This window comes from Scyliorhinus canicula, chromosome 17, assembly GCF_902713615.1.
Source record: "Scyliorhinus canicula chromosome 17, sScyCan1.1, whole genome shotgun sequence".
Taxonomy (NCBI): domain Eukaryota; kingdom Metazoa; phylum Chordata; class Chondrichthyes; order Carcharhiniformes; family Scyliorhinidae; genus Scyliorhinus; species Scyliorhinus canicula.
The window spans coordinates 57,751,298-57,778,307 of NC_052162.1; the positions used below are offsets into that span (position 1 = coordinate 57,751,298).

A 27,010-nucleotide genomic window follows, 5' to 3' on the forward strand; every position below is an offset into this window, starting at 1 on the left:
TGCAAAATATTGTTCTGCGTACAGTCCAGGCAGATGGTCCATACATGAAAAACATGGGACATACGATAAATACTAGACACAGACTTTGGTTGAAGCATACAGAGTATTTCACAACCGCGACCATCTAGGACAAGGGCAGCAGATATATGAGAACCCCACCATCTAAGTTCCCCTCCAAGTAACTCACCATCCTAACTTGGAAATATATTGCTGTTTCTTCAATGTCACTGGGGTGCAAAACTTTGGACTTCCTCCCTAACAGCACTGTAGGTGTAGCTACACCACATGGACTGTAATGGTTCAAGAAGGAAGCTCACCAACACCTTCTCAAAGACAATCAGGGATGGGAAATAAATGCTGGCCTAGGCAGGCAAGGACCACATTCCTTGAATGAATGAAAATGCTTTTAGTTACAAACTAAGTCATTAGGTATCAACTGGCAGATATTTCCTGAAGAAAGTGATTTCTTTTTTAAATAGACAAGTTGTGATTAATTTAGTTGCAACAAAATAATTTGTTTAAATGCACTGTGATAAATGCAAGTAATTCGCAATTTAAGATTATTTGTTAAATCAAAGTTCATAATTGTAAAACAAAAATCTAATAGCTACTTTACAATAGGTGACAACATTTTGACTGTTAAGAGCACAGTAAGATCAGTGAGTCAGTCTACTGTCTCAAGAAATGCCCATGTGTACATGTGATTTTGTCCAAATACTTTAGAAGCTGTGATGATAAAAGTGCGACTGACGAGACTTCCGGTTGCGGCTATGACCAGCTAAGTCGCACATTTGGCAGCTCCTGCGACAAAGGTGTTTAAGGGCCGATTGGAGGGCCCCGACGGTACTGTAAAGACGAATCCCGGTGGGGGAAGGCTCCCTGAGGAGAGTGAGACCAACTTTATGGTCGGTACTCGGAGTGGGGCGACAAAAAAAGCGGCAGCAGCTCCCCGAAAAAAGCGGGGGAAGAGGACCAAAATGGCGGCCGGTGGCGCACTAGAAGATTGGAGAAAATGGGCGGAGGAGCAGCAGGCTGCTCTCCTCCGGTGTTTTACGGAGCTGAAAGTGGAACTCTTAGAGTCCATGAACGCGACGACCACAAGGCTGATGGGGGCCCAGGCGACCCAAGAGGCGTCGATAAGAGAGCTGCAGCAGGAGATGACTGCAAGGGAGGAGGAGGCCACGGTCCTCGTGGGAAAGGTGGAGGTGCACGAGGCACTCCACCTGAAATGGCAGAGCCGCTTTGAGGAGCTGGACACTCGAATGAGGCGGAAGAACTTGAGGATCCTGGGCCTAGCAGAAGGCCTGGAGGGGCCTGATCTCCCGAAATATGTAGCGGAGATGCTGAGCTCCCTGATGGGAGAGGGGGCCGGTCCATCGCCTCTGGAGCTGGAAGAAGCATATCGGGTCATGGCTAGGCGGCCTAGGGCGAACGAGCCCCCGAGGGCGGTGCTGGTGCGATTCCAGCGTTTCTGTGATCGGGAGAAAGTGCTGAGGTGGGCCAAGAGGGAGAAAAGCAGCAAATGGGAGAATTCGACGGTGCGGATATATCAGGACTGGAGTGCGGAGGTGGCAAAGCGGCGGGCCCGGTTTAACCGGACGAAGGCGGTGCTGCACGCAAAGAGGATCAAGTTCGGAATGCTGCAGCCAGCGCGCTTGTGGGTCACCTACAAGGACCAGCACCATTACTTTGAGACCCCAGAGGAGGCATGGACTTTTGTTCGGGAGGAAAAGCTGGACCTGAACTAGAACTTGGGAACGCCGGCGGTCGAGGCCGCCCGAGTACCCTTGACTGATCAAGTGGCCCATGTCTTTCTTAGGCCAGGTCGGAACTTGGTTAAAGTTGATGGATCGTTTGGTTTCTTTGAAACTTGTGTTATGGGGGGTTTCTTTGTTCCTTTTTGTGTGTCTCTTCCCGTTGCCGACTTCCCTTAATTATTGTTGTTGTAGGGGGGGCTTTTTTACTGTTTTTTGATCTGTTCTTTAAGGGTTATGGTTACTGTTCTGTTCGATGGAGGGTGATGGTTTAAATACGTTATTATTGGGTAGTTATTTAGTTATGCAGGCATAGTTATGTATTTATGTATTTATTTGAGATTTGTTATTTATATTGTTATATTGTTAAGTTGGGGAGGCGGGACGGGGGGGGGTGCAAGTTGGTTATGCGGGTTTTCTTTTTCTCTTTTTTCTTCCTCTCGTTTTAAGGGGGCTTTTTTATGGGCTTGGATGGGGACGGGGGTGGAATTGAAGATGGCGGGGTAGGGTGTGGCCGGGCGAAAGCGCGGGCTTTCCCCTGTTTCCCGCGCGCGGGACGGAGGAAGGGGGAGGAGAGAAGAGTGGGGTGTGGCCAGCAATGGCGGCTTTTCCCGCGCTGAAGCGGGGTCAGAGAGGGATGGCAAGGGGGGGGGGAGGCCCCTCCCCCCCCACATCGGGAGGAGTCGGAGTGTGGCAGGGGCAGCCGGGTCAGCGAAAATCAGCTGACTCTCGGGAGTACGATGGTGGATACACCGCGGCTAGGAGGGGTCCTAGCCAGGGGGGGGAGGGGGGGAAGGGGGGTTAGGGGGGGATACCGGGTTGCTGCTGGAAAGGCCGAGGACGGGAAGGGAAGAACGGGAGGAGAGAGGGGGGGGGGCCATCGCCATGGGGAACGGGTCAGAAGGGGAGGGTCGACCCGGGGCGAACAGGGGACAGGACATGGCTAATAGACAGGGGAAAGGGACAGGTCGCTCCGCGACCCGGTTGGTTACTTGGAACGTGAGGGGGCTGAATGGGCCGGTCAAGAGAGCAAGGGTTTTTTCACACCTAAAGGGACTGCAGGCGGATGTGGCAATGTTGCAGGAGACTCACTTGAGAGTAGTAGACCAGGTACGCCTGAGAAGGGGGTGGGTGGGACAGGTGTTCCACTCAGGCTTGGACGCAAAGAACCGGGGGGTGGCGATTTTGGTGGGAAAGAGGGCGTCGTTCGTGGCGGCGCAGGTGGTAGCAGATAAGGAGGGTAGGTACGTGATGGTGAAGGGTAGGCTGCAGGGAGAGAATGTGGTGCTGGTGAATGTGTATGCCCCGAATTGGGATGACGCGGGTTTTATGAGGCGCCTGTTGGGCCTCATTCCGGGTCTGGAGGCAGGGGGCCTGATCATGGGGGGGGACTTCAATACAGTGCTCGACCCTGGGCTGGACAGATCGAGTTCCAGGACGAATAGGAGGCCGGCAGCGGCAAAGGTGCTAAGGGGGTTCATGGAGCAGATGGGGGGGGTAGACCCTTGGAGATTTGGCAGGCCAAGGGCGAGGGAGTATTCTTTTTTCTCCCACGTCCACAAGGTGTACTCCAGAATAGACTTTTTTGTACTGAGCAGGGGGCTGATTTCGAGAGTGCAGGACACGGAGTACTCGGCCATTGCGATTTCGGACCATGCACCACACTGGGTAGAGGTAGAACTGGGGGAAGCACGGGACCAGCGCCCGTTGTGGCGCCTGGATGTGGGGCTGCTGGCGGACGATGAGGTGTGCGGAAGGGTCCGGAAGGGCATTGAGAGATATCTGGGCACGAACGACACGGGCGAGGTGAAGGTGGGGGTAGTCTGGGAGGCCCTGAAAGCAGTGATCAGAGGAGAGCTGATCTCCATAAGGGCACACAGAGAAAGGAAGGAGAGGCAGGAGAGGGAGAGACTGGTGGGGGAACTTATAGAAGTGGACAGGAGATATGCGGAGACACCAGAGGAGGGGCTGTTGAGGGAGCGGCGCAGTTTACAGGCCCAGTTTGACCTACTGACCACTAGGAAGGCGGAGACGCAATGGAGAAGGGCACAGGGCGCGGTCTATGAGTACGGGGAAAAGGCGAGCAGGATGCTAGCACACCAGCTGCGCAAGCGAGATGCAGCCAGAGAGATTGGGGGAGTGAGAGAGAAGGGAGGGAACGTAGTGCAGAAGGGGCAAGAGGTGAACGGGGTCTTCAGGGATTTCTACAGGGAATTGTACCGGTCTGAGCCGCCCAGGAGGAGGGGGGGAATGGAGAACTTCCTCGATAGATTGAGGTTCCCAAAGGTCCAGGAGGAACGGGTGGAGGGGCTGGGGGCGCCGATAGAGCTGCAGGAGCTAGTTAAAGGGATAGGCCAGATGCAGGCGGGGAAGGCGCCGGGGCCGGATGGGTTCCCGGTGGAATTTTATAAGAAGTATGTGGACTTGGTGGGTCCAGTGCTGGTGCGAGCCTTCAATGAGGCGCGAGAGGGGGGGGTTCTGCCCCCGACAATGTCACAGGCCCTGATCTCCTTGATCCTGAAGCGGGACAAAGACCCTGTACAGTGCGGGTCCTACAGGCCTATCTCCCTCTTGAATGTAGATGCCAAACTGTTGGCAAAGGTCCTGGCAACCAGAATAGAGGATTGTGTGCCAGGGGTAATCCATGAGGACCAGACGGGGTTCGTAAAGGGACGACAACTTAACACAAATGTCCGGAGACTGTTGAATGTGATTATGATGCCAGCAGTGGAGGGGGAGGCTGAGATAGTGGTAGCACTGGATGCGGAGAAGGCATTCGATAGGGTGGAGTGGGAATACCTGTGGGAGACGCTGGAACGGTTTGGGTTTGGGGAGGGATTTATCAAGTGGGTGAAGCTGCTGTATTCGGCCCCGATGGCAAGTGTGGTTACAAACGGGAGGAGGTCAGAGTATTTTGGGCTCCATCGAGGTACCAGGCAGGGATGCCCCCTATCCCCCTTACTATTTGCATTAGCGATCGAACCGTTGGCGATGGCACTGAGGGGTTCAGGGGGGTGGAGAGGACTGACAAGGGGAGGGGAGGAACATCGGGTATCACTCTATGCGGATGATTTGTTGTTATATGTGGCGGACCCGGAAGGGGGAATGCCGGAGGTAATGGAAATACTAGCGGAGTTTGGGGACTTTTCGGGATATAAATTAAATGTGGGTAAAAGTGAGGTCTTTGTGATACACCCGGGAGATCAGGGGGAGGGAATTGGGCGGCTCCCCTTTAAGAGAGCAGTAAAGAGCTTCAGGTACTTGGGGGTGCAGGTGGCAAGGAACTGGGGGACCCTCCACAAGCTGAACTTTTCAAGGCTGGTGGAGCAGATGGAGGAGGAGTTCAAGAGGTGGGACATGGTACCGCTGTCGCTAGCAGGGAGGGTGCAGTCAGTCAAAATGACGGTCCTCCCGAGGTTCTTGTTTCTGTTTCAGTGCTTGCCCATCTTTCTCCCCAGGGCCTTCTTCAAGAAGGTAACTAGCAGCATTATGGGCTATGTGTGGGCACATGGCACCCCTAGAGTGAGAAGGATTTTCTTGGAACGGAGTAGGGACAGGGGAGGATTAGCGCTACCCAATCTTTCCGGATACTACTGGGCGGCGAACGCATCGATGGTGCGCAAGTGGGTGATGGAGGGGGAGGGGGCAGCTTGGAAACGTATGGAGAGGGCGTCCTGCGGCAATACAAGCCTGGGGGCGCTAGTAACGGCACCATGGCCGCTCCCCCCCACAAGGTATACCACGAGTCCGGTAGTGGCGGCCACCCTGAAAATCTGGGGGCAGTGGAGGCGACACAGGGGGGAAGTGGGGGGTCTGATGGCGGCGCCACTGAGAGGGAACCATAGATTTGTCCCGGGGAACACTGGCGGGGGATTCCAGAGCTGGCACAGGGCGGGCATCAGGCAACTGAGGGACATGTTCATAGAGGGGAGGTTTGCGAGCCTGGGAGAGCTGGAGGAGAAATTTGAGCTCCCCCCGGGGAACACGTTTAGATACCTGCAGGTGAAGGCATTTGCCAGACGACAGGTGGAAGGATTTCCCTTGCTTCCCGATAGAGGGGTGAGTGATAGGGTGCTGTCAGGGGTCTGGGTCGGAGAAGGGAAGGTCTCGGACATCTACAAAATAATGCAGGAGGTGGAGGAGGTATCGATAGAGGAGCTGAAAGACAAGTGGGAAGCGGAGCTGGGAGAGCAGATAGAAGATGGGACATGGGCGGATGCCTTAGAGAGGGTCAATTCGTCGTCGTCGTGCGCAAGGTTGGGCCTCATCCAATTTAAGGTGCTGCACAGAGCCCATATGACGGGGACTAGGATGAGTCGGTTCTTCGGGGGTGAGGACAGGTGTGTTAGGTGTTCGGGAAGCCCTGCGAACCATGTACATATGTTCTGGATGTGCCCGGCACTGGAAGAGTTCTGGGAGGGGGTGGCGGGGACGGTATCGAGAGTGGTGGGAACCAGGGTCAAACCAGGGTGGGGGCTAGCGATTTTTGGGGTTGGGGTGGAGCCAGGAGTACAGGAGGCAGGGGAGGCCGGAATATTGGCCTTTGCGTCCTTGGTAGCTCGGAGAAGGATCTTGATTCAGTGGAGGGACACAAGGCCACCAAGTGTTAACACCTGGTTAAACGACATGGCAAGCTTCATCCAATTGGAAAGAATCAAATTCGCCCTGAGAGGGTCGGTACAGGGGTTCTTCCGGCGGTGGCAGCCCTTCCTTGACTTTCTGGATCAGAGATAGGAACTGGAGGCCGAAACAGCAGCAACCCGGGGAGAAAGGGGGGGGGGGGGGGGGGGGAAAGGGAGGGGGGGGGGATAGCAACGAAGGGAGCACGTCAGCGGGGGGTCGCGGGCAATGACTGCCCGAGGCCATCGGCAGAAAGGGAAAAAACGGTTTGGTTGCTAGACTGGTAGCGCGGGGGGGGGGGGGGGGGGGGGGGGGGGGGGGGGGGGGGGGAGGGTGGGGGGGTGCGCGCGGGGGAGGGCGTGGGGAGGATTTTCCAGGGGGGATTTGTTGTGTTATAATTTAAAATGTAGTAGGGGTAAATGTTTGTATCGAAAAATTTCAATAAAAATTATTTAAAAAAAAAAAAAAAAAAGTGCGACTGACCACCAATGTTTTTTCTGCTTAAGCATTTAGTGTGTTCAAAATACCTACACAGACCAGGAACTTATCACTTGCTTTTAAGACTTTCTCGAACCATCTAGCGAAGTTAATTGGCCTGCAAACAGGATGTAAATAATGATCTTCCAAGGCTAGCCTTGTGTGCATAGCTTGTTGCTGATGCTGTAGAATCAGCCTCAAATATAAATGGGGTGCATTCCACAGTATCAGGGTGTTAAAGCATGATAATAAGAGTACAATTACATCATATACAGGGAGGATGTGGAAAAGTGACAAACAGCAGAATATCTTTTTAAATTGGATTAGTTATTGTCTTTGGATGATTTATGCACAGACAAATTAAACAAAAATCAAGAACAAAATGTTAATGACTTACAATGCATTTGTCGAAGTTGCGTTTAACATGCACCAGAATGTTTCCAAATGTAGATTTGAGAAACGAAGAAGGATCACAATCTTGAGCTATCAGTGCTCTCTGGCCCACTATTACCAGTAAGTGCAAGGAGTTGGAAGGGTTGATCTTATCACATAGGTTTACAAACGCTTTTAGATCTAGTTCAAGAGTACTGAAAATTTCACTCATCATTTTTCTTTTACTGCTTATACCAGAATCTTCCTGCCTAATAGAAAACAAAATAAGCAAATGCTGCAACATAAATATTTTGATCAGAAATTGTACCCACCTTCAAAGTAAGAAAAAAAGTAGTGTTAATAGTTGAAAGATCATCAGGCGTGTAATAATTCCACTTTTCTTCCCACATCTAGTGGTGTACAAAGGCAGACTTTCCTCTGTTTCCAAAGCTAGTTATTCCTGGAACAGGTTGCTAATCTGTTGCAGAGGTTTATATAGCTTGAGTGGTACCACTCCACATCAAGCATGGCTGACCAGAAGTTTGTCCCTCTCTTGCTGCCAGCCATTGATGTGTTGGAACGATGTGTAGGTTGACACTCAAGTTTATGAATGCACCTTTCTTGGTCATCAAGTCTCGGAGTGGGACTCAAACCCGGGGCTTCTGACGCTAACCCGTTCTCCACAAGAGCTCCAGTGTAACAATGATCAGTGGTTATTCAGTTTCAAAGGGACGCAATCTATCGGCCGCGCCGCATCCGACTCGGACCGCAATGCGGCTGGTGAACCTCCAGATGTGTCGTGATCTGGATCCCCCCGATAATGGCGGGATGTAACTTGCATATTTAAATGAGCAGTTGAATGTCTCTACGCCAGATCTATCCAGCGTCCAGGATTAAATCCCCTCGCCTCGGAGACCCCGGCTGGGGGCCATTTAGTACTGGTCTCCACAAACATGGACCAGAAGGAATGACACTTGGGGGAGGTCTCCCAGTAGACCTGAGGCCCCAGGTTGTTGTCCTCTGGGCAGGGTGGTACCCTGGCACTGCTGATGTCACATGCGCACCTTGGCACTGCCAGACTGATTCCTGGGATTCCTGACATAGGAGCAGAAATTGAGTCGGTTAGGATTATATTCGTTATAGTTCAAAAGAATGAGGGGGCTCTCACAGAATCCTATAAAATTCTAACAGGACTAGACAGGGTAGCTGCAGGAAGGATGTTCCCGATGGTGGGTATGTCCAGAACTAGGGGTGACAGACTGACAATATGGGATGGACCATTTAGGACAGAGCTCAGGAGAAACTTGTTCACCCAGAGAGTGGTTGGCCTATGGTATTCATTACCACAGGAAGTAGTTGAGGCCAAAACATGTTTTCAAGTAGCAGTTGGATATAGCACTGAGGGTGAAAAGGATCAAAGGATATGGGGAGAAAGCGGGATTAGGCTATTGAGTTGAATGATCAGCCATAATTATAATGAATGGCAGAACAGGCTCGAAGGCTGAATGGCTTCCTGCTGCTCCTATGTTTCTACGTGTCCAAGTAGCATCTTGCCCATGCCAGGATTGGGCCCAGAGATGTCCTGCCTTTATAAAGTATGGTGAAGGGGACCTGAGGACCCCCTAATCGATAGGTTGGGTGCTGGGGTTCGGGTTTTGTGGGGGGGATGAGAGAGTAGTGTGCCACTTAAAAACGGCACCCTTATCTCTTGCACTGGCGAGCGGAGCTCCTCCGTGCAGGAAAATAAAGTAAATGCAGTTTTGGCGTGGCCTTCCTCGCCGAGGCCCGAAAAAAGAGTCCTGTTTAACAGTGGGGTCAATCTCGGTGCTGTCAGCATGGAAGTAAGGATGCAGAGGGAAATAGAGATGGCCTTATCTGTGATTGATACAATGAGTATGCAAGTATGCAAGTTCAAGAGGTGGCTTTCAATATGGATTGGGAAGTTCCTCCCACAGTCCAAAGATGTGCAGGTTAGGTGGATTGGCCATGTTAATTTGCCCTAGTGTCTGGGGGTTGGGTGCGAATACAGGGATGCGGTGGGGGAATTGGGCCTAGTTAATACCTTACCTTTTAGCAAGAAAGTCAATATTACTTAATGAAGATCATTATTAACTGGAATGCCTCCACCAGTGTTCAAGTGGAAAACATTTACAATTAAACAATTATTTCCCTGCAATTACATATAGGACTGAATTGTTGATTCAGAGTTTCCCTTTACCATTAGCTAGCTGCTGAAAGCAATCTTATTATTTAGGTGGCAGTGAAGACACTAGTATAAATATATGCTCAAAAAAAATCACTCGTTGCTTTAAAACATGATTATCAAAATCAAATAATTAAGTAGAATAAATAAATTATAATACATTTAAGCTTACTGCAGTACTTTATCCATGTATATGGGATCTAGAGCATAGCTGATTCGTTGATATCTCTGATCTCAATTCTTTATCTACTTAATGAATAGCTAATAAAGTGTAAATCAAACAAAAATGTTTGTTTGATTATAAAGTCACCATAGTTCCAGATGACCATAAACTGCTTTCCTGGTGGTAGTTTAACCCGAGGATCACCACACCTCAGGCAAGGGGCAAGGTTAAGAAGGTGGGCCTTCATGAATAACCTCAGTTGGTATGGGAGTCGAACCCGCACACCTGGCCTTGCTCTGCATCACAAACCAGCTGTCTAGTCCACTGAGCTAAACCAGTCCTCAGTTCAATGTACCAAGCAAAGCACTACAGTACAATATTACAATATTTAATACATACTCTGCAGCACTCTGATAAATCCGTACTCTCTCTGTTGATTCTTGGTTAACCGTAAGAACAAGATCACTCTTACTACACAGCAACTAGAAGAAAAACAAAGGTTGAATTTAATGATGCACTATTGTGGGTTTGAAGCTCAAGGTCTCCTCAGCTAATGCCAATGATGAAAGGGGCTTATAACAGTTTATAGATTACTGGCATTCAGAAACTCTTTTCAGATGTAGTTATTGATTAGGAGAAAGCAATACCTGCATGTCACTCATTTTTAAATTAAAGGTTTGTCAATAAATTTCCGCACCAAAAAGGATGTTAATCACATCCAATATCCTGAACATTTGTACAGAGTAAAATATCAAATATCATCGCTTTTACTTCAACTGTTGAATAAGTAAACTCCAATATTTTTTCAATGTAAGGATTGACTAGGTTTTTTTGAGGATATATGAAATTCTGAAAGTTCTATGCAGTTTAAAATATAGTCAAACAATTAAAGAAAACATATTTCTAACTTTAAAAATGCATATTTATGAAACCATTAGAGATATATAAATATTTGGAACATAAGCAGTACAAAACCTGTGGTGGTTCACTGCACGTATCTTCTGTCAACATAAAGAATTTGGAGATAAATTCCTCCTCTGCAATGCATATGGGTTCCAGTTCTGCTAATACCTGATCTATGATCTTTAAAGAGAGGTAAAAACAACAGGAATAAAAAAAAAGCAATAAAGCCATATATTTTCACTATAATCATATTACCTATGAATGCTAGATAACTGGTTAAGAAGGACCTGATACTGACCCCTGAATTTGTTGCACAGTTTAGAAACTGTTAGGCCCTCTAGCCCGCATTCCCCACCCATACCTTGGCATCAAATACATCAAAATGGCCTGGTTAACTATGGGGAAAGTAAGCTGATAGATCGTCTTCTCAGCCTGCTTCCAATTGATGACTTAAATAGGGAATAAATGCCTGCTTTAAGGTCACATCCCACTGCTGGGACCTGGCATTTGGAAGGGTGGAGGAGTGTTTGGTTGGAGGGTGTGTGTTCGAATAAGATGTTGCTGAAAGCTTGGGGCTCTGCTGGCAGCTACTACACATCCCCTAGGGCACTGCCAGCAACGAAGAACTACTTACTGGCCTTTGATTCACTGGCAGCTCTCAGCAGAGGCAGGGGGGAGGGGGGTGGGGGAGGAGAGAACTTAAGTACCAGACTAGAACTTAATAAGATGGACCTTCACCAAAAAGTCTCTACCGTCATTACCTGGATTGAGTTCTGCCCTATGTTTTTAGGCCTACAAATCCGAATCTTTTCTTTACATTCAGCAATGTAAAGAGCAATAGTCAATAGGATGCCTGCAAAGGAGACACAATGGGTGGAATCTTACCAAAAAGTGTTCGTTCTGGTGAGAAAAGCGGTGTAAATCCTTCTGGCGTCGTTATCTGGAATTCCCATGGAGTTTTGACCCTCTTGAGAGGTTATGAGGGCATCCCAAGCTCATTGGTCCATGCAGGCCCAGGCTGTGGTCGCAGGTCCTTCCTCCTCATCTTCCACTGCGAGTGCATGCCACTCTCCTCGACCTCCTCCTCAGCTGAGGAGATGTGGCATGCCTCCATCTCCTCTTGGTCCAGCTGGTCTCCCCTCTACAGTTGTGGCAAGCGCAGCAGACCACAATAATACGGGACACCCTCTGGGTACTGTATTGCAGGGAACCCCCTCACAGCTGACTGGTCCAGGCACTGGAATTGCATGATGAGCAGTCCAATTGCCTGCTCAACCAACACGTGCATTGAAGCATGAGCCTCATTGTAGTGGGCTTCCCAGGTGTTTGTGGACTCAACACTGGCGTCATCAGCCAGCTCCAAGTTTTACAGATGCACCATAGAAAGCATCCTATCTGGCTGCATCACAGCATGGTATGGTAACTGCTCGGCCCCAAGACCATAAGAAACTACAGAGAATCGTGAACACAACCCAGTCCATCACGCAAACTAACCTCCCATCCATTGACTCGGTCTACACCTCTCACTGCAGGAGATACAAAAGTCTGAGAACACGCACAAACAGGTTCAAAAACAGCTTTTTCCCCACTGTTACCAGACTCCTGAATGACCCTCTTATGGACTGAACTGATCTCTTCACACATCTTCTCTACTGAGTAGTACTACACTCTGCATGCTCCCCCGATACCTGTGCCTATGTATTTACATTGTGTATTTATGTATGTCGTATGTTTTTTTCATGTATGGAACGATCTGTCTGGACTGTATGCAGAACAATACTTTTCGCTGTACCTCAGTACACGTGACAATAAATCAAATCCAATCCAATCCAATCCTGAATGGGTACCCCCTGTCCCTTAGGAGCCAACCCTCCAACCGCTGCTCCCTCAAAAACATCTGGGATCTGCAAGTGCCCCAAGATGTATCTATCATGGACGCTTCATCGGGAAACGGGCACACACCTGCATTATTTACATTGTGCGGTCACAAAATAATTGGTTGTTGAGGGAGTGGAATCTCTTGCTATTCATGAATGGCATTGCTTGATGCCATGGAGACTGCATGGCCATGTGTGTAAAATCTATCACTCCCTTCGCCTGGAGCATGCCTGTTAAATGGGCAAAGCCCATGGCCCCGGCTCGTCTGGTCTAACTTTATATATATTTGGGCCCTGGCATAAAGGGCACCTGTAACCTCCCTAATGCATTTGTGTGCGGCTGACTGGGAGATGCCACACAGATCACCGATGCTGCCTTGGGACATGCCGCTTGCTAAGAAGCTCAGAGAGGCAGTATCTTTAAGGGCCTCGGGCAATGGGTGTCCTCCCATTCCATGTGTTGCAGCTCTTGCATGACATGGCAAAGGTAGTCCACTGTCCCTCTGGGACAGACACAGACTTTTCCAGCACTGAAGTTCCAACATCTGTAGGTACGATTCCCGATGGCTGAACACCCTTTGCCGTCAGTATCTCCTAAGGAATTCCACCAACTCTGGTGCTCCTCCCAGGACCCAGTCTTCCCTCTTCAGCTTGGTGCTGATCGTGGCTGCGTGCAGCGGCACATCACTGCCTCTGCTACTGCTCGATTGCTGTGAGTAGAAAAGCTTACTTGAAAAGTTCCATGATTCTCCAGAATCATGCACTGAATAGAATGCAATGGTGAGTGTTGACAATTCCTGACAAAGCCGTCCCTCAGCCCTCCACTCCTCAATTCAACTGCTACAAATGTCATGTGAGGGTCCCTTTAAGAAAAGGGTGTTTTATCAACTAGCTGCAGTAATGTCATTGTGTGGGTGGAGCTGGGCTGTGATTCTGTCTTTTACTTTCATTTTGAGCTGGAAGCGGTTTTGTCGCTGTGAGTTTTTTTTGGTTTAGTTTTTCAGTTGGGAGCTGCATTCAAACAAAGAAGGTGTATTATTGGTCTCTATTGCATGCTAAAGAATGTCTCCAGACCACGTGATAATTTCAAAGTGATACCTGTTTTCTGTAAAGAATGCAAACCTACTGGTTTTTTAAAGAAAAAATGGGTGTTTGGCTTATGGATGTTGTTAGGAAAGTTATTAAGGGTTACCTATAGAGTACTGTATCTTTGGGGGGCGGGGTATTTGTGTTGGTAGTTGATAAGATGTTTACTGTGTGTTTATAAAATGTTAACTGGATTCAGAGAATAAACATTATTTTGTTTAAAAATCATTAAAATCTCTGTTGCATAACACCTGGAACTCCTCATAACCAAAATTTATTAAAAGTTGTAGGTCAGGTGAACTCCATGATATACTTTAGTGTTCTCTAAACCCTGGTCCATAACACAAAGAAGACAAAAAGTAATGAAGCCGGACGGATTGCCTGGCATTGACCTAAGTAATGGAATCGGCAAACCCACCCTGTCGTGCTGTAAATGCCTCCTTACTAACATCTGGGGGTTGGTGCCAAAATTGGTAGAGCGATCTCATGGGTTAGTAAAGCAACAGCCTGACGTAATCATACTCCCGGAATCATATCTTACAAATAATGTTCCAGCTACCACCATCACCATTCCTGCTTATGTCCTGTCCCACCAGCAGGACAGATCCAGTTGAGGTGGTGGTAGAGTAGCATACAATCGGAAGGGAGCCTTGGGAGTCCTCAAAATTGCTTCTGGACCCCATGAAGCCTCATGGCATCAGGCCAAACATGGACAAGGAAACTTATCGCTTATGACCACACACCATCCCCCCTCAGCTGATAAATCAGTGCTCCTCCATCTTGAACACCACTTGGAGGAAGCATTGAGGGTGGCAAGGGTGCAGAATTACTCTGGGGGACTATAATGTCCATCTGAAAGAATGGCTTGGTAGTACCACCACAGACTGAACTGGCTGGCCCCTAAAGGACGTAGCGGCTAGTCAGGAACCCGGCAGGCGGTTAGGGAACTGACAAGAAGGAACTTGATCTTATCCTCCCCAATCTGCCTACTGCAGATGCAGCTGACCTTGACAGTATTGTAGGAGTGACCACCACACAGTTTGTGTGGAGACAAAGTTCAGTCTTCACACTGAGGATACCCTCCATCGTGCAGGGTGGCACTACAACCATGCTAAATGGGATAGACTTTGAACAGATCTAGCAATGCAAGACTGGGCATCCATGAGGCTCTGTGCATCATCGTCAGCAGCAGAATTATACTCAACCACAATCTGTAACCTCATGGTTACAGCATGTCCCCCACTCTGCCATTACCACCAAGCCAGGGGATTAACCCTAGTTCAATGAGTTTTGTAGGAGGGCATGCCAAAACCAGACATATCTAAAAATGAGGTATCAACCTGGTGAAGCTACAACACAGTACTACCCGTACCAGACCGCATAAGCAGCAGCTAATAGACAGAGCTAAGCAATTTCACAACCAACATATTAGATATAAGCTCTGCAGTCCTCCCAAATCCAGCTGTGAATGGTGGTGGAAAACTAAACAACTCACTGGAGAAAGAGGCTCCACAAATATCCCCACGATGTCCCCGTGGCACAGTGGTTAGCACTGCTGCCTCACAGTGACAGGGGCATGGGTCCAATTCCCGCCTTGGGCGACTATCTGTATGGAATTTGCACATTTTTCCTGTGTCTGCATGGGTTTCCTCCGGCTGCTCGACTTCCCTCCTGAAGTCTAAAGATGTGCAGATTAGGTGAATTGGCCAAGTTAAATTGCTCCTTAGTGTCCAAAGATGGGCAGATTAGGTGGGGTTACAGGGATAGAGTGGGAGAGTGGGCCTGGGACGTGTGCTCTTTTGGAGGGTCGGTGCAGACTCGATGAGCTGAATGGCTTCCTTGTGCACTGTAGAGATTCTATGATTGAGGAGCCCAATACATCAATGCAAAAGATAAAGCTGAAGCATTGGCAACAATCTTCAGTCAGAAATGCCGAGTGAATAATGCATCTTGGCCTCCTCCAGAAGTCCACAGCATCACGTGTCAGTCTTCAGCCAACTTGATTCACTCCACATGATAGCAAGGAATGGCTGAAGCAACTGGATATGGCAAAGGCTATCCGGCATCTACCAGGCAATGTGTTAAAAATTACCCAGGTGTGTCCTGTACACAAGAAACAGGTCAAATGCAACCCAGCCAATTACCGCCCTATCAGTCTACTCTCCATCATCAGCGAAGTGATGGAAGGAGTCATCAACAGTGCTATCAAGCTGCACTTAATCAGCGATAATCTACTCATGGACGCTCAGTTTGGGTTTTGCCAGGGTCACTCAGCTCCTGACCTCATTACAGCCTTGGGTCATGGACAAAAGAGCCGAATGCCAGAGGTGAGGTGAGAGCGACTGCCCTTGACATCAATGCAGCATTTGACCAGGTATGGCATCAAGGAGCTCCAGCTAAACTGGAGTCAATGGGATTCAGGGGGAAAGTACTCCGCTAGTTGGAGTCCTACCTGGCACAAAAGGAAGATGGTTGCGCTGGGTGAAGGTCAATCATCTCAACTCCAGGGCATCACTGCAGGAATTCCTCAGGGTAGTGTCCTTGGCCCAATATTCTTCAGCTGTTTCATCAATGACCTTCCTTCTATCATAAGGTCAGAAGTAGGGATTGTTTGCGGATGACTGCACAATGTTCAGCACCATTCGTGACTCCTCAGACAATGAAGTCCATGTCCAAATGCAGCAAGATCTTAGGCGAACAAGTGTCAAGTTACAGTTGTGTGTCCCATCTATAAGATGCACTGCAGTAACTCACCAAGATTCTTTACACAGCACCTTCTAAACTCACGACCAAGAGCAGCAGATACCTGGGAACCCCACTACCTGGAGGTTTCCCTCCAACCACCCTGACTTGAAAATATATCATTGTTCCTTCACTGTCGCTGGGGCAAAATCCTGGAACTCCCTCCCTAACAGAACAGTGTGTGTACCTACACCTCAAGGACTGCAGTGGTTTAAGAAGGCAACTCACCAATACCTTCTGAAGGGCAACTAGGGCAAGAAAATAATGGCCGAACCAGCGATGTTCATATCCCGTAAATGAATGAAATTAAATTTAAATTTAAAAAGCATGGCCAAAAGAGCTGAACGGCAGGTGGGATGGAGAGTAACTGCCCTTGACATCAAGGGAGTATTTGACAGAGTCTGGTATCAAGGAGCCCTAGCAAAACAGGAGTCAATGGGAATCGAGGGGAAAACTCTCCGCTGGTTGGAGTCATATCTAACACAAAGAAGATAGTTGTGGGTCAATCATCTCAGCTCCAAGACATTACTGTAGGACTTCCTCAACGTAGTGTGCTAGGTCCAGCCATCTTCAGGTGCTTCAGTAATGATCTCCCTTCCGTCATAAGGTCAAAAGTGGGGATGTTCACTGATGAGTGCACAATTCTCAGCACCGTTCTCGACTCCTCAGATAATAATGCAGTCCATGTCCAAATGCAGCAAGATCTGGACAGTATCCAGGCTTAGGATGACAAGTGGCCAGTCACATCCATGTCACCCCAGTACCAGGCAATGACCATCTCCAACAAGAGATCTAACCATTACTCTTGACATTCAATTGCATTACCATTGCTGAAACCCCCACTATCAACATCATGGGTGTTACAAAGAAACAAAGAACAATACAGCACAGGAACAGGCCCTTTGGCCCTGGAAGCCTGTACCGGTCATGATACCAACCTTTGCCAAATCCCGCAGCACGTCCTTGAGCCCTATCCCTCTGTACCCATCTTATCAATGTGTTTGTCAAGATGCCTTTTGAACGCTGTTAATATATCTGCTTCCACTGACAACACATTCCAGGTACACACCACCCTCTGCGTAAAATGCCTGCCTCGCACATCTCCTCTAAACTTTGCCCCACAGACCTTAAACCTATGCCCCCTGGTGACTGACCCCTCCACTCTATCCATGCCCCTCATAATCTTGTAGCTCTCTATCAGGTCACCCCTCAACCTCCATCTTTCTAATGGACCATTGACAAGAAGCTGAACTGGGCTAGCCACATAAATACTGTGGCTAGCAGAGCAGGTTAAATGCTAGGAACCCTGTGGCGAGTAAATCACCTCCTGAATCCCATATCTGTCCATCATAAGACACAAGTCAGGAGTGTAATGGAATACTCTCCACTTGCATGGATGAGTGCAGCTCCAACAACACTCAGAAAGATTGACACCATCTAGGACATAAAAGTCCACTTGATTTCTACCCCTTCTACAAACATTCAATCCCTCCACCACCTACGAACAATGGCAGCCATGTGCACCATCCAAAAGATGCACTGCAGGGACTCACTAAGATTCCTTTGGCAGCTCCTCAAAACTACGACCACTGCCGTCTAGAAGAACAAGAGCAGCAGACACTTGGGAACACCTTCACCTGGAGGTTGCTCTCCAGGTCAATCACTATCCTGACTTGGAAATATATCACCATTCCTTCACTGTCACTGGGTCAAAATCCTGGAATTCCCTCCCAAACAGGACTGCGGCTGTATCTATATATCACGGACTGCAGTGGTTCAAGAAGACATCTCATTCCTACCATCTGAAAAGCAAATAGGGATAGGCAATAAATGTGGCCTAGCCAATGATACCCATATCCCATAAATATTTTTTTTAAAAAGCAGTGACAGAGTCAGTAGCCCAAAGTACTCCGGTTTCCTCCCACAGTCCAAAGATGTGACGGTTAGGTGGATTGGACATGATTAACTGCCCCTTAGTGTCTAAAAGGTTAGGTGGGGTTAGGGTGGGGCGTGAGCTTAGGTGCTCTATCTGAAGGTTGGTGCAGACCCGATGGGCCAAATGACCTCCTTCTGCACTATAGGGATTATATGATATATGATTCTACATTGCCTGCGTATTGGATTTCCACTTCCTTTGTTTTTGGTTTGAATGTGTCCATTCAGCCTCTTCAAATTTTGATTCCATTCTAAACTTATTCAGATTTTGTGAACATTCATTGTGTCCCATTCTGTTAATTTTTATCCTCACCAGCACTACGGTCCCCACACCTGCCCACATCAACCTATTCCTTATTTGTAGCCTGCTGATATATTTTTGACCATAGTATAGGACTGTATGCCTACCTGCATATAACCCATTTGAAAAGCAATGAAGAAACATACCGATAAAATAGAATTTATCTTGTTCAGTAGGATTGAGCCGTACCTGCGTACAAAACGTAGAACTGCTCCATTCTTTGTTCTGTTCGTCCTTGGCCTAATAATCACAAATCAGAGTGCAAATAGAGGGAAAAAAGTGTATTATAGATTACTGCTGTGAACAGATTTACATACAAGTTTTTATTTGCTAAAGATGGCATAAGATTATTAATTATCACATTAATAGAGAGTACTAGAAAATAAACCTAGAGGTCAATGTAAAAGTAAATGGTATATATAGCATCTGATCTGTCCTTTAGGCATCTGATTTGTCAGTCAGATTTTTAACAGATCAACTCAAATTGTGCAATCAGAAAACAATGATAAATTACAGCTGAACATGTTGGCAGCCACTATAATTAAATTTGAACAGAAATAAATAAATTTGTAATGAAATAAAACTGGCAGGTTTATTAAAACAGGTAGTCCTGATCAGCAAATCAAATAAATCTAATAATTAAATGAAGGTAAAGGTGAGCCTCATCAAATTGCTGTAATATATGAGTATTCTTTCACCAAATATGATTTAATGTTTGGCCAAAACATGTGGACAAAAATGTAATAATATGTTTTCAAAACAATATCAACTCAGCCACCAATTCAAAATGGCTTTTTAGGGCCAGTTTCAATCGTGCGTTTCTGTTGTATGTGTTGACAGTATGAACAAACATAGTTGTGAAGGCATCTTTGAGTTAGCCATAAATCCTGAGGTTGGTTCGGTGATGGGACAAATAAAGAGCAGGACATGGTGGATCAGAACCATTTTCAGCCTGCCTTCCCCATCCAGTGTTGGCAAACCCCATTATCCTTTTCAGTCTGCGAGACACCAAAGGGGACATTTTGATGGCTCCCATTTTTATGGAGCACGTGATTATTTACCTCCTCATCTGAATGATTTCAGCAGGCAGCTGGGTGTGACCAGTACTGCTGACAGGCTGCACAATAAAAAGAGGGCCAAGCAGGGTGTGTGGCTTGAACATTTTAAACTAGCCTGTAGCCCAGCAATTTTTATTTTCTCTTCAGGTGCTTATCCAGTTCCCTTGTGAAAGCCACAATTGGATCTGGCTCTACCACACTCTCAGGATGTGCATTACAGATCCTAACTGCTGGCTGCGCAAAAATGTTCTTCCCCATGTCACCATTGCTTCTTTTGCCAATTGTCTTAAATTGGTGTTTCTCACATTCTAATGGACACAATTCACCCAACACAGCCCAGTCCATCACACGAACCCACCTCCCGTGCCTTGGGAAAGCAGGCAGCATAATCAAAGACCCCTCCACCCGTTTATTCTCTCTTGCAACTTATTCTATCGGGTAGGAGATACAAAAGTCTGAGAACACGCACAGTTTAAAAACATCTTTTTCCCCGCTGTTACCAGACTCCTGAAAGACCTTCTTATGGACTGAACTGATCTCTTCATATATCTTCTCTACTCAGCAGTACTTCACACCTTATGCTCACCTGATGCCTGTGCCTATGTATTTACATTGTGTATTTATGTGTGTCCTGTGTTTTTTCATGTATGGAAGGATTTGTCTGGACTGTACGCAGAACAATACTTTTCACAATACCAATTTCAATTCAATTCAAAATATTCAAATGATCATTTTGTGTGCATTTGGCGGGATGTTTTGCATCGGTTGCATTGGCGAGATCATGGCCTGTATTCACCCACACTTAGTTTGAAAAATGAGCTCCCATGTGAAACTTGCCATTCCTGGCACCCTTGGCATCTGATTCACTCATAGAATTATAGAATTTACAGTGCAGAAGGAGGGCATTCGGCCCATTGAGTCTGCACTGGCTCTTGGAAAGAGCACCCTACCCAAGCCCACACCTCCACCCTATCCCCATAACCCAGTAACCCCACCCAACACTAAGGGCAATTTTGGACACTAAGGGCAATTTATCATGGCCAATCCACCTAACCTGCACATCTTTGGACTGTGGGAGGAAACCGGAGCACCCGGAGGAAACCCACGCACACACGGGGAGGATGTGCAGACTCCGCACAGACAGTGACCCAAGCCGGAATCGAACCTGGGACCCTGGAGCTGTGAAGCAATTCTGCTATCCACAATGCTAACGTGCTGCCTACCGTGCTGATCCACTCAACTCATGCCTCAGCTGTTCATCACTTACATCATTCACTGTGGCTTTCAAACGCTCTATCAGCACTCACTCGCATCAAGAAATGAGGATGGCAGCACGATAACCTGCTCCTAGCTTCGGGGATTTAAAAAAAAACATTTTTACGGGATGTGGGCTCTGCTGGCTAGGCCAGCATTGTTGCCCATCCCTAATTGCCCTTGAGAAGGTTGTGCTTCTTGAACCTCTGCAGTTCATGTGGTGTAGGTACACCCACTGTGCTACTAGGGAGGGAGTTCTAAGATTTTGACCCAGTGACAGTGAAGGAACGGTGATATATTTCCAAGTCAGGATGGTGAGGGACTTGGAGGGAAAGTCCTGGTGGTTGTGTTCCCATGTATCTGCTACCCTTCCTTTCTAGATGGTAGTGATCGTGGGTTGGGGCTGGTTTAGCTCACTGGGCTAAATCGCTGGCTTTTAAAGCAGACCAAGCAGGCCAGCAGCACGGTTCGATTCCCGTACCAGCCTCCCTGGACAGGCGCCGGAATGTGGCGACTAGGGGCTGTACACAGTAACTTCATTGAAGCCTACTCGTGACAATAAGCGATTTTCATTTCATTTTCATCCATTTGGAAGATGCTGCCTAAGGGGCCTTTTTGAGTTCCTGCAGTACATTTTGTAACGGTACACACTGCTGCTACTGTGCAATGGTGGTGGAGGGACTGAATGTTTGTGGAAGGGGTACTCATCAAGTGGGCTGCTTTGTTTGGATGGTGTTGAGCTTCTTGAGTGTTGGAGCTGCACTTATCCAGGCAAGTGGGGAATATTCCATCACATTCCTGACGTGCGTTAAGGTGGTGGGGAGGCTTTGGGGAGTCAGGAGGTGAGTTACTTTTCGCAGAATTCCTAGCCTCGTGGCCAGCTTCTTAATGCATCGCTGAAAGGCAAGGCACCCTGTTCCCCTGAGGGTCGGAGAACCAGCAGCAGGGTCAGCAATGCCACCAGAGAGACAGTGGCAGCTGCAGTGAATGCAGGTAGCATGACCCCAGGAGGACCGCCATCCAATGTCAGAAGAAGATGAACAACCTCCAAGGGTAAATTGCAACCTCTCCCTTGGCATCAGTCCTGCCTGCCCTCAACCCGCCCCCCCCCCCCCCCCCCCCCCCCCCCCCAGCCCTCCAACCCACTGGCTGACACCTCGCACCCTCCCAATAGCTGATCTTCGAGCTTGTTCCGCAGAACCCCCTGGCACCCACTAGCACAATCCCTCCATGCCTAGGTATGGTGCACACACATGCCACCTGTCATAGAACCCCTGACCCATCGAGCGAGCAGGTCACAATTCCCTCTATTTGTCCTCGTAGGAGAATATGGTCCTTAAGAGGGAAAGGATGAAAATGGGGTGGGAGGATGCCAGAGATCCAAATCCTCACCCTCTATAAGGAATAGGCCCTGGAAGTCGCGGGTTTCCCAAGGAGAGAGCTACACATAGCAAGCCGGCCTGAACCAGCAAGGTGAGGATCCACTGTCCCTTCATCCAGATGACCTGACTCAAGTGAGTTGTTGATGCCGCACAAAATTATCCTTCCCTTTCACAATGACCACATTGCCATTGTTTTGCAGGATCACAGCTGATGAGGCCGGGCCATCCGGAGTCGTGCCCCTCCCTGCCACCCAAGGGAACACCTCGGAGGAGAGCACTGTGGAGAACATCAGCGATGCGTCACAGCTTTCACCCATACCTTCCACCAGTGCAGACACACACCTCAGTGGGTGACTTTAGTAGACAGCCTTCAGGGCCACTATCTGGTGGGCACCACACAGCTGCTGATGTACAGGTGGAGGCAGGAACATCCAAAGGGAGACAGCAGTCAGAGGTCTGCTGGATCCCAGGACTCAGCTGGATCTCAGTCAGATGCTGAGCCTCTGGGCAAGTTTCTCTCAGAGCTGATGCAGATGATAGGACACAGCCGTGACATTCAGGAGGGTGTGCCAGCAATATTCCAGCGACTGCAATGCAGATTGGAGGAGTTCCAAAGACTTCAGGCATAGGCGATGGTGCCAGCAATGCATGGCACCCAGACCAACACTGTTAGGGTGGTGACCGCAGTGGTAAACCTGGAGCATGATGCCTGCGCCTTGAGAGGTGGTGGCCAAGACATGGCTCAATCTGTGATGACCATGGTTGAGGGCCTCGACATCATGTTCCAGTCGATGAGGGACATGTCTCAGATAAAGGTGGACATTCCCAAGGTACTTCAGAGCGTTGCCCAGTCATTGAGGACCATTGTTGAAGGTGTCAACACTATGGTGCAGACAGTGGGTAACTCCAGGATTGGCTGTGCCAGATGACCCACAGGCTTCCGGCGTTCACTCCAGCTGCCGCTCCGTCCCATGGAGTCACCCAGGACTGTACGGGCACCCCAAGGAGGAGAAAGCACTGGAGCCCAATTACCTTACAGCAAGGAGATTAAGTTGGTCTCCAGTTCTTCTGAATCCCACCCCTCCTGACAGCGGCGCATCTCAAAGGCAGCGGGCAGAACAGAGTGGCACGGTGATGCCTGCGACACCGGCAAGTCGGCCGGGGCCCTCTGGCTCCAGGTTCCCAAGAGGTTGTTCACCAAGGGCATCAAAGGCCACAGGGCACAAAAAGCAGCAGGCTGCCTCCACCTCTGATGTGCATTTTTGGGACACATCCAGATCTCGCACTAGACTAATGGAAGATTAAGAAGAATGAGGAGCACTGAATAAGCACTGGTAAGTCACTATCCGTAGCTAGGGAGAATGGAAATCTGTCACATTAAAATGTTCACCATTTCGCACCTGAAACATGTAAAGCTGCTTTCATTTTGATCTTCACAGCGAGCCTGCCTGCACCCACACCCTGTTTCTGGACCCAACACACCATAGTCGTCCAAGACCAAATTCCCGCGATGCAGACTCCGTCGTGAGGACGAGTGTGAGCGTGCTGTCAGCAGAATTTAATCAAATTTGTCAAATTTAATCAGATCCTGAGGAGCAGCAGAGTTTTCTTCACGGAGAATAGTCATCACTCCCCTGCCTTGCATAGTGACTGCTGAGAGTGTCAACACAGGCCCATCACTCTGGATTGATGTTACATAGACCCTTGGAGGTGGGAACAGGGTGGCATGATGGCACAGTGGTTAGACTGCTGCCTCACAGTATTAGGGACCCAGGTTCAAATCCAGCCTTGGGTGACTATGTGGAGTTTGCATATTCTCCCCGTGTCTGGAGGGCACATAAGACCACCACAAAGCAGAGACCCTATGGGGAGTTGTACTGTCAGGCCCCGCCTCAGAGGTCTAGGTATCAGAACTGCATTTTGAGCAGCCCGTGCACCGCTTAACAGTGGAAGTGTAGGCCTCATTGTAACTGATCTCCACATTGGTCTCAGGCCTCCGCACTACCGTCATCAGCCATGACCTTAGCCCCCCACGAGCCAACACTGGGGTGGTCCTTGGGGATCTCCAAGTGCCCCAAGGTGTAGCTGTCATGCACATTCCCAGGGTAGCAAGCAGACACATGCATGATTATCAGGTAGTGATTTCACATGTCTGAACATTCAGGGAGAGGAACCCCTTCCTGTTAATATAGGGAACTCCCTGATGCCCTGGTGCTCGCATGGCGACATGCGTACCATCGATTGCCCCTTGGACCTCGGGCACCCCGGCGATGGCACAAAATCCTGCAGCCAGGGCATCTTGGTGGGACTCCTCCAGATCGACGCTGATATAGTCTGATGCCCAGGCATAGAGAGCATCTGTCACCTCTTGGATGCACCTGCGGCCTGAAGATTGGGAAGTGCCACAAAGGTCCCTGTGAGTCCTAGAATGACCCAGTGGCATAGAAGTTTAGGGCTGTAGTGACCTACACAGCCACGAGGAGTGGGTGCCTTCCTTCTCCACGGTGTGCCATGCCCACGAGGACATCGCACAGCTGCCGCGTTGTCTCCCTGTTGAGACAGAGTCTTCTGTGGCAGACGCTGTCCGTCAGCTCATAGAAGGAACAATGAAATCTATATACTGTGGCACATCACTGGCTTCCCCTTCTGGCATGTGGTGCCGCCTCTAGCCTGCGTTGGAGTTGCTGCTGACTTCGGTGTCTGCCTACCTTCGTTGTTACTAGCACACCGTGGCCAGCCTCAGTGGGTTCCACACCAGCAAACATACCGTATATACTCGCGTATCATGCGACTTTTGAAGACCTAAATTGTAACCTAAATTTGGGGGGTCGCATGATACGCGAGATACAAAATTCGCGGGTGTTTTAATTGCCGTTTTTTCTGATGGGAAGATGTTCAGCCACTTGACGTTTCCATTCATAAAAACATGAATGGAAACGTCAAGTGGCTGAACATCCTCCCATCAGAATGCTGTGGTCAAAATCTGAAGAGTAGTATTCACAGAATTTGCGGGTGTTTTACTTGCCGTTTTTATTAATGGAAACGTCAAGTGGCAGAACGACGCTAGTAAAGCCAGCTGGAAAGCTGTTCGATTCGCGAACAGCTTTCACAACAGAATCCACTCTGCAGAATCCACAGACAATGATACCATTTGGAAGTTTTAGTTTGGGCATTAATTTCCAAAAAAGTGACTCGCCTGATGCATGAAATCATATTTTGGGGACGAAAATTTAGGGGTCGCATGATACGCGAGATCGCATGATACGCGAGTATATACGGTACTTGTTTCTGGAATGAATTGAAGGAGAGAGATTGACATTCAGTTAGAGTTTCGATCCCGAGACCCTCAAATCCCCCAGGACTGTCCGAGGGTGCAATTAGTGGAGAATCGCGTCCCGGCGTCGGAGCAGCGTGGCAGGAATTTCCCGTGTCCCTGCCGATTCTCCGACCTGGCGCAGGCTTGGAGAATCCCGCCCTGACACTGCGAGAGGGTCCCCAGTGGTGAGGCCCTGCTCTTTGATTTTTGCCAGCTGCCTCAATGTTGTTGATGCTCTTTGAGTACAGGCACACTGTTTAGGCTTCAAAGTTGCAGGACATCCAGTGCACCAATTATCCTCTGACATGACACTTATTTCTTCGAGGAGGCATTTGAGATTTCTGAAGCGTGACGTGCTGTCACAATTTACAAGGCTGATCCCTCCTTTGAAATAGGCTTTATTTAGAGGCTGAGTCAAAAGGGGTCAAATTGACTTTCATGAGAGAAGCCTCTGTCCAGGAAGAGTTTAATAAGACAGGCAGTCTGCAGCTGTGGTTGGCCCCTGTAATGGGTCTCCATGATATTTAAAGATGGCTTGAAGACCTTACAGATGTGCAGCCCCTCCCCTCCCTGCCCCAGGGGCGACCCGCGACTCAAGACAATAACGAGTTTCTAGTTTTTCAGTTGAAGTTGTGTGAACGAACTGGGCTGCAGAGTAATCAGATGAGTACTTTGATAGGAAAGCATACAGTAGAATTCTGATGCGCATGCAAACTGACATTTTGGGTACATTGGCTTGCCTACTAGACAGGCGTCTGTGAATATCAAGAAACCTGGTGACATCTGACATCAACTTAGCACAGGGTACTTTGCAGAATATATCCCATTCACAGCCTCCGTTCCAACTCACGTTATGCTGCACAATCAGGCACTGTAACTGACCCAAACGTATGCTAGAGAAATCCTACCATCAATGCCTTTGTGTTCAATGCGATGACTGTTGAACAAATGCTAGTGTCCTTCTTGAATCCAGGTCCAGAAACATTCAAGCAAATTCCCTCAAAATCAACTTTGATGGACTAAACACTGTCTGGATGGCCACAAAGCGTTTTTTCCGCCAGGTCCTGTTTTCTCAATTCTAAATGGTCAATATTCCAGGGAGGACAAAGAAAATGCTTCAAAGATGTGCAGCTCGAAGTGCGGCAGCACTGACGTAAATGACTGTGAAGCGCTTGCTACTGATCGTTCACAATGGCAACAGCTAGACCATCAAGCTGCATCAAGCATTGAGTCGTAATGTCTTATTGATGAGATGGAGCAGCAGCAGAGAAAGCAAAAAAAGGATGCTTGTCCTGCACTATCACGTGGGGTATCCTTCCCCATCTGACAAAGATCTGTGGGTTCAGAATCGGCCCGATCAGTCACATGAAGACCCACGGCAGAAACCCGGGACCTGAGTAAACGTCATTCTCGAATTCAGGGACAGCTATTGCCACTGATAGGGTGTATTATGATGTCCCGGTGCTCCCGTGATTTTCACTGTCCCTTAATTGTTTCACTATGGTAGAGGTGCAGAGTAGGTGCCATATATGTCGGACGTGCTGCTTATCACCAAGAAGCCATCTCT

The 27,010-nt window shown here is 48.6% G+C and overlaps 1 protein-coding gene across 7 annotated transcripts in view; it reads right to left on the reverse strand.

Annotated features, from left to right (window-relative positions):
• The window catches only part of LOC119952071 (exocyst complex component 1-like), a 121,579-nt gene that overhangs the window by 26,077 nt on the left and 68,492 nt on the right, over positions 1-27,010 (reverse strand). For all 7 annotated transcript variants that reach the window (XM_038775611.1, XM_038775609.1, XM_038775608.1 and 4 more), the window contains 4 exons: positions 18,623-18,673; positions 10,565-10,672; positions 9,989-10,071; positions 7,249-7,492 (listed from right to left, as the gene is read on the reverse strand). In XM_038775611.1, coding sequence (XP_038631539.1) covers positions 7,249-7,492; positions 9,989-10,071; positions 10,565-10,672; positions 18,623-18,673 — 486 coding nt within the window. The remainder of the gene's footprint in view (positions 1-7,248; positions 7,493-9,988; positions 10,072-10,564; positions 10,673-18,622; positions 18,674-27,010) is intronic.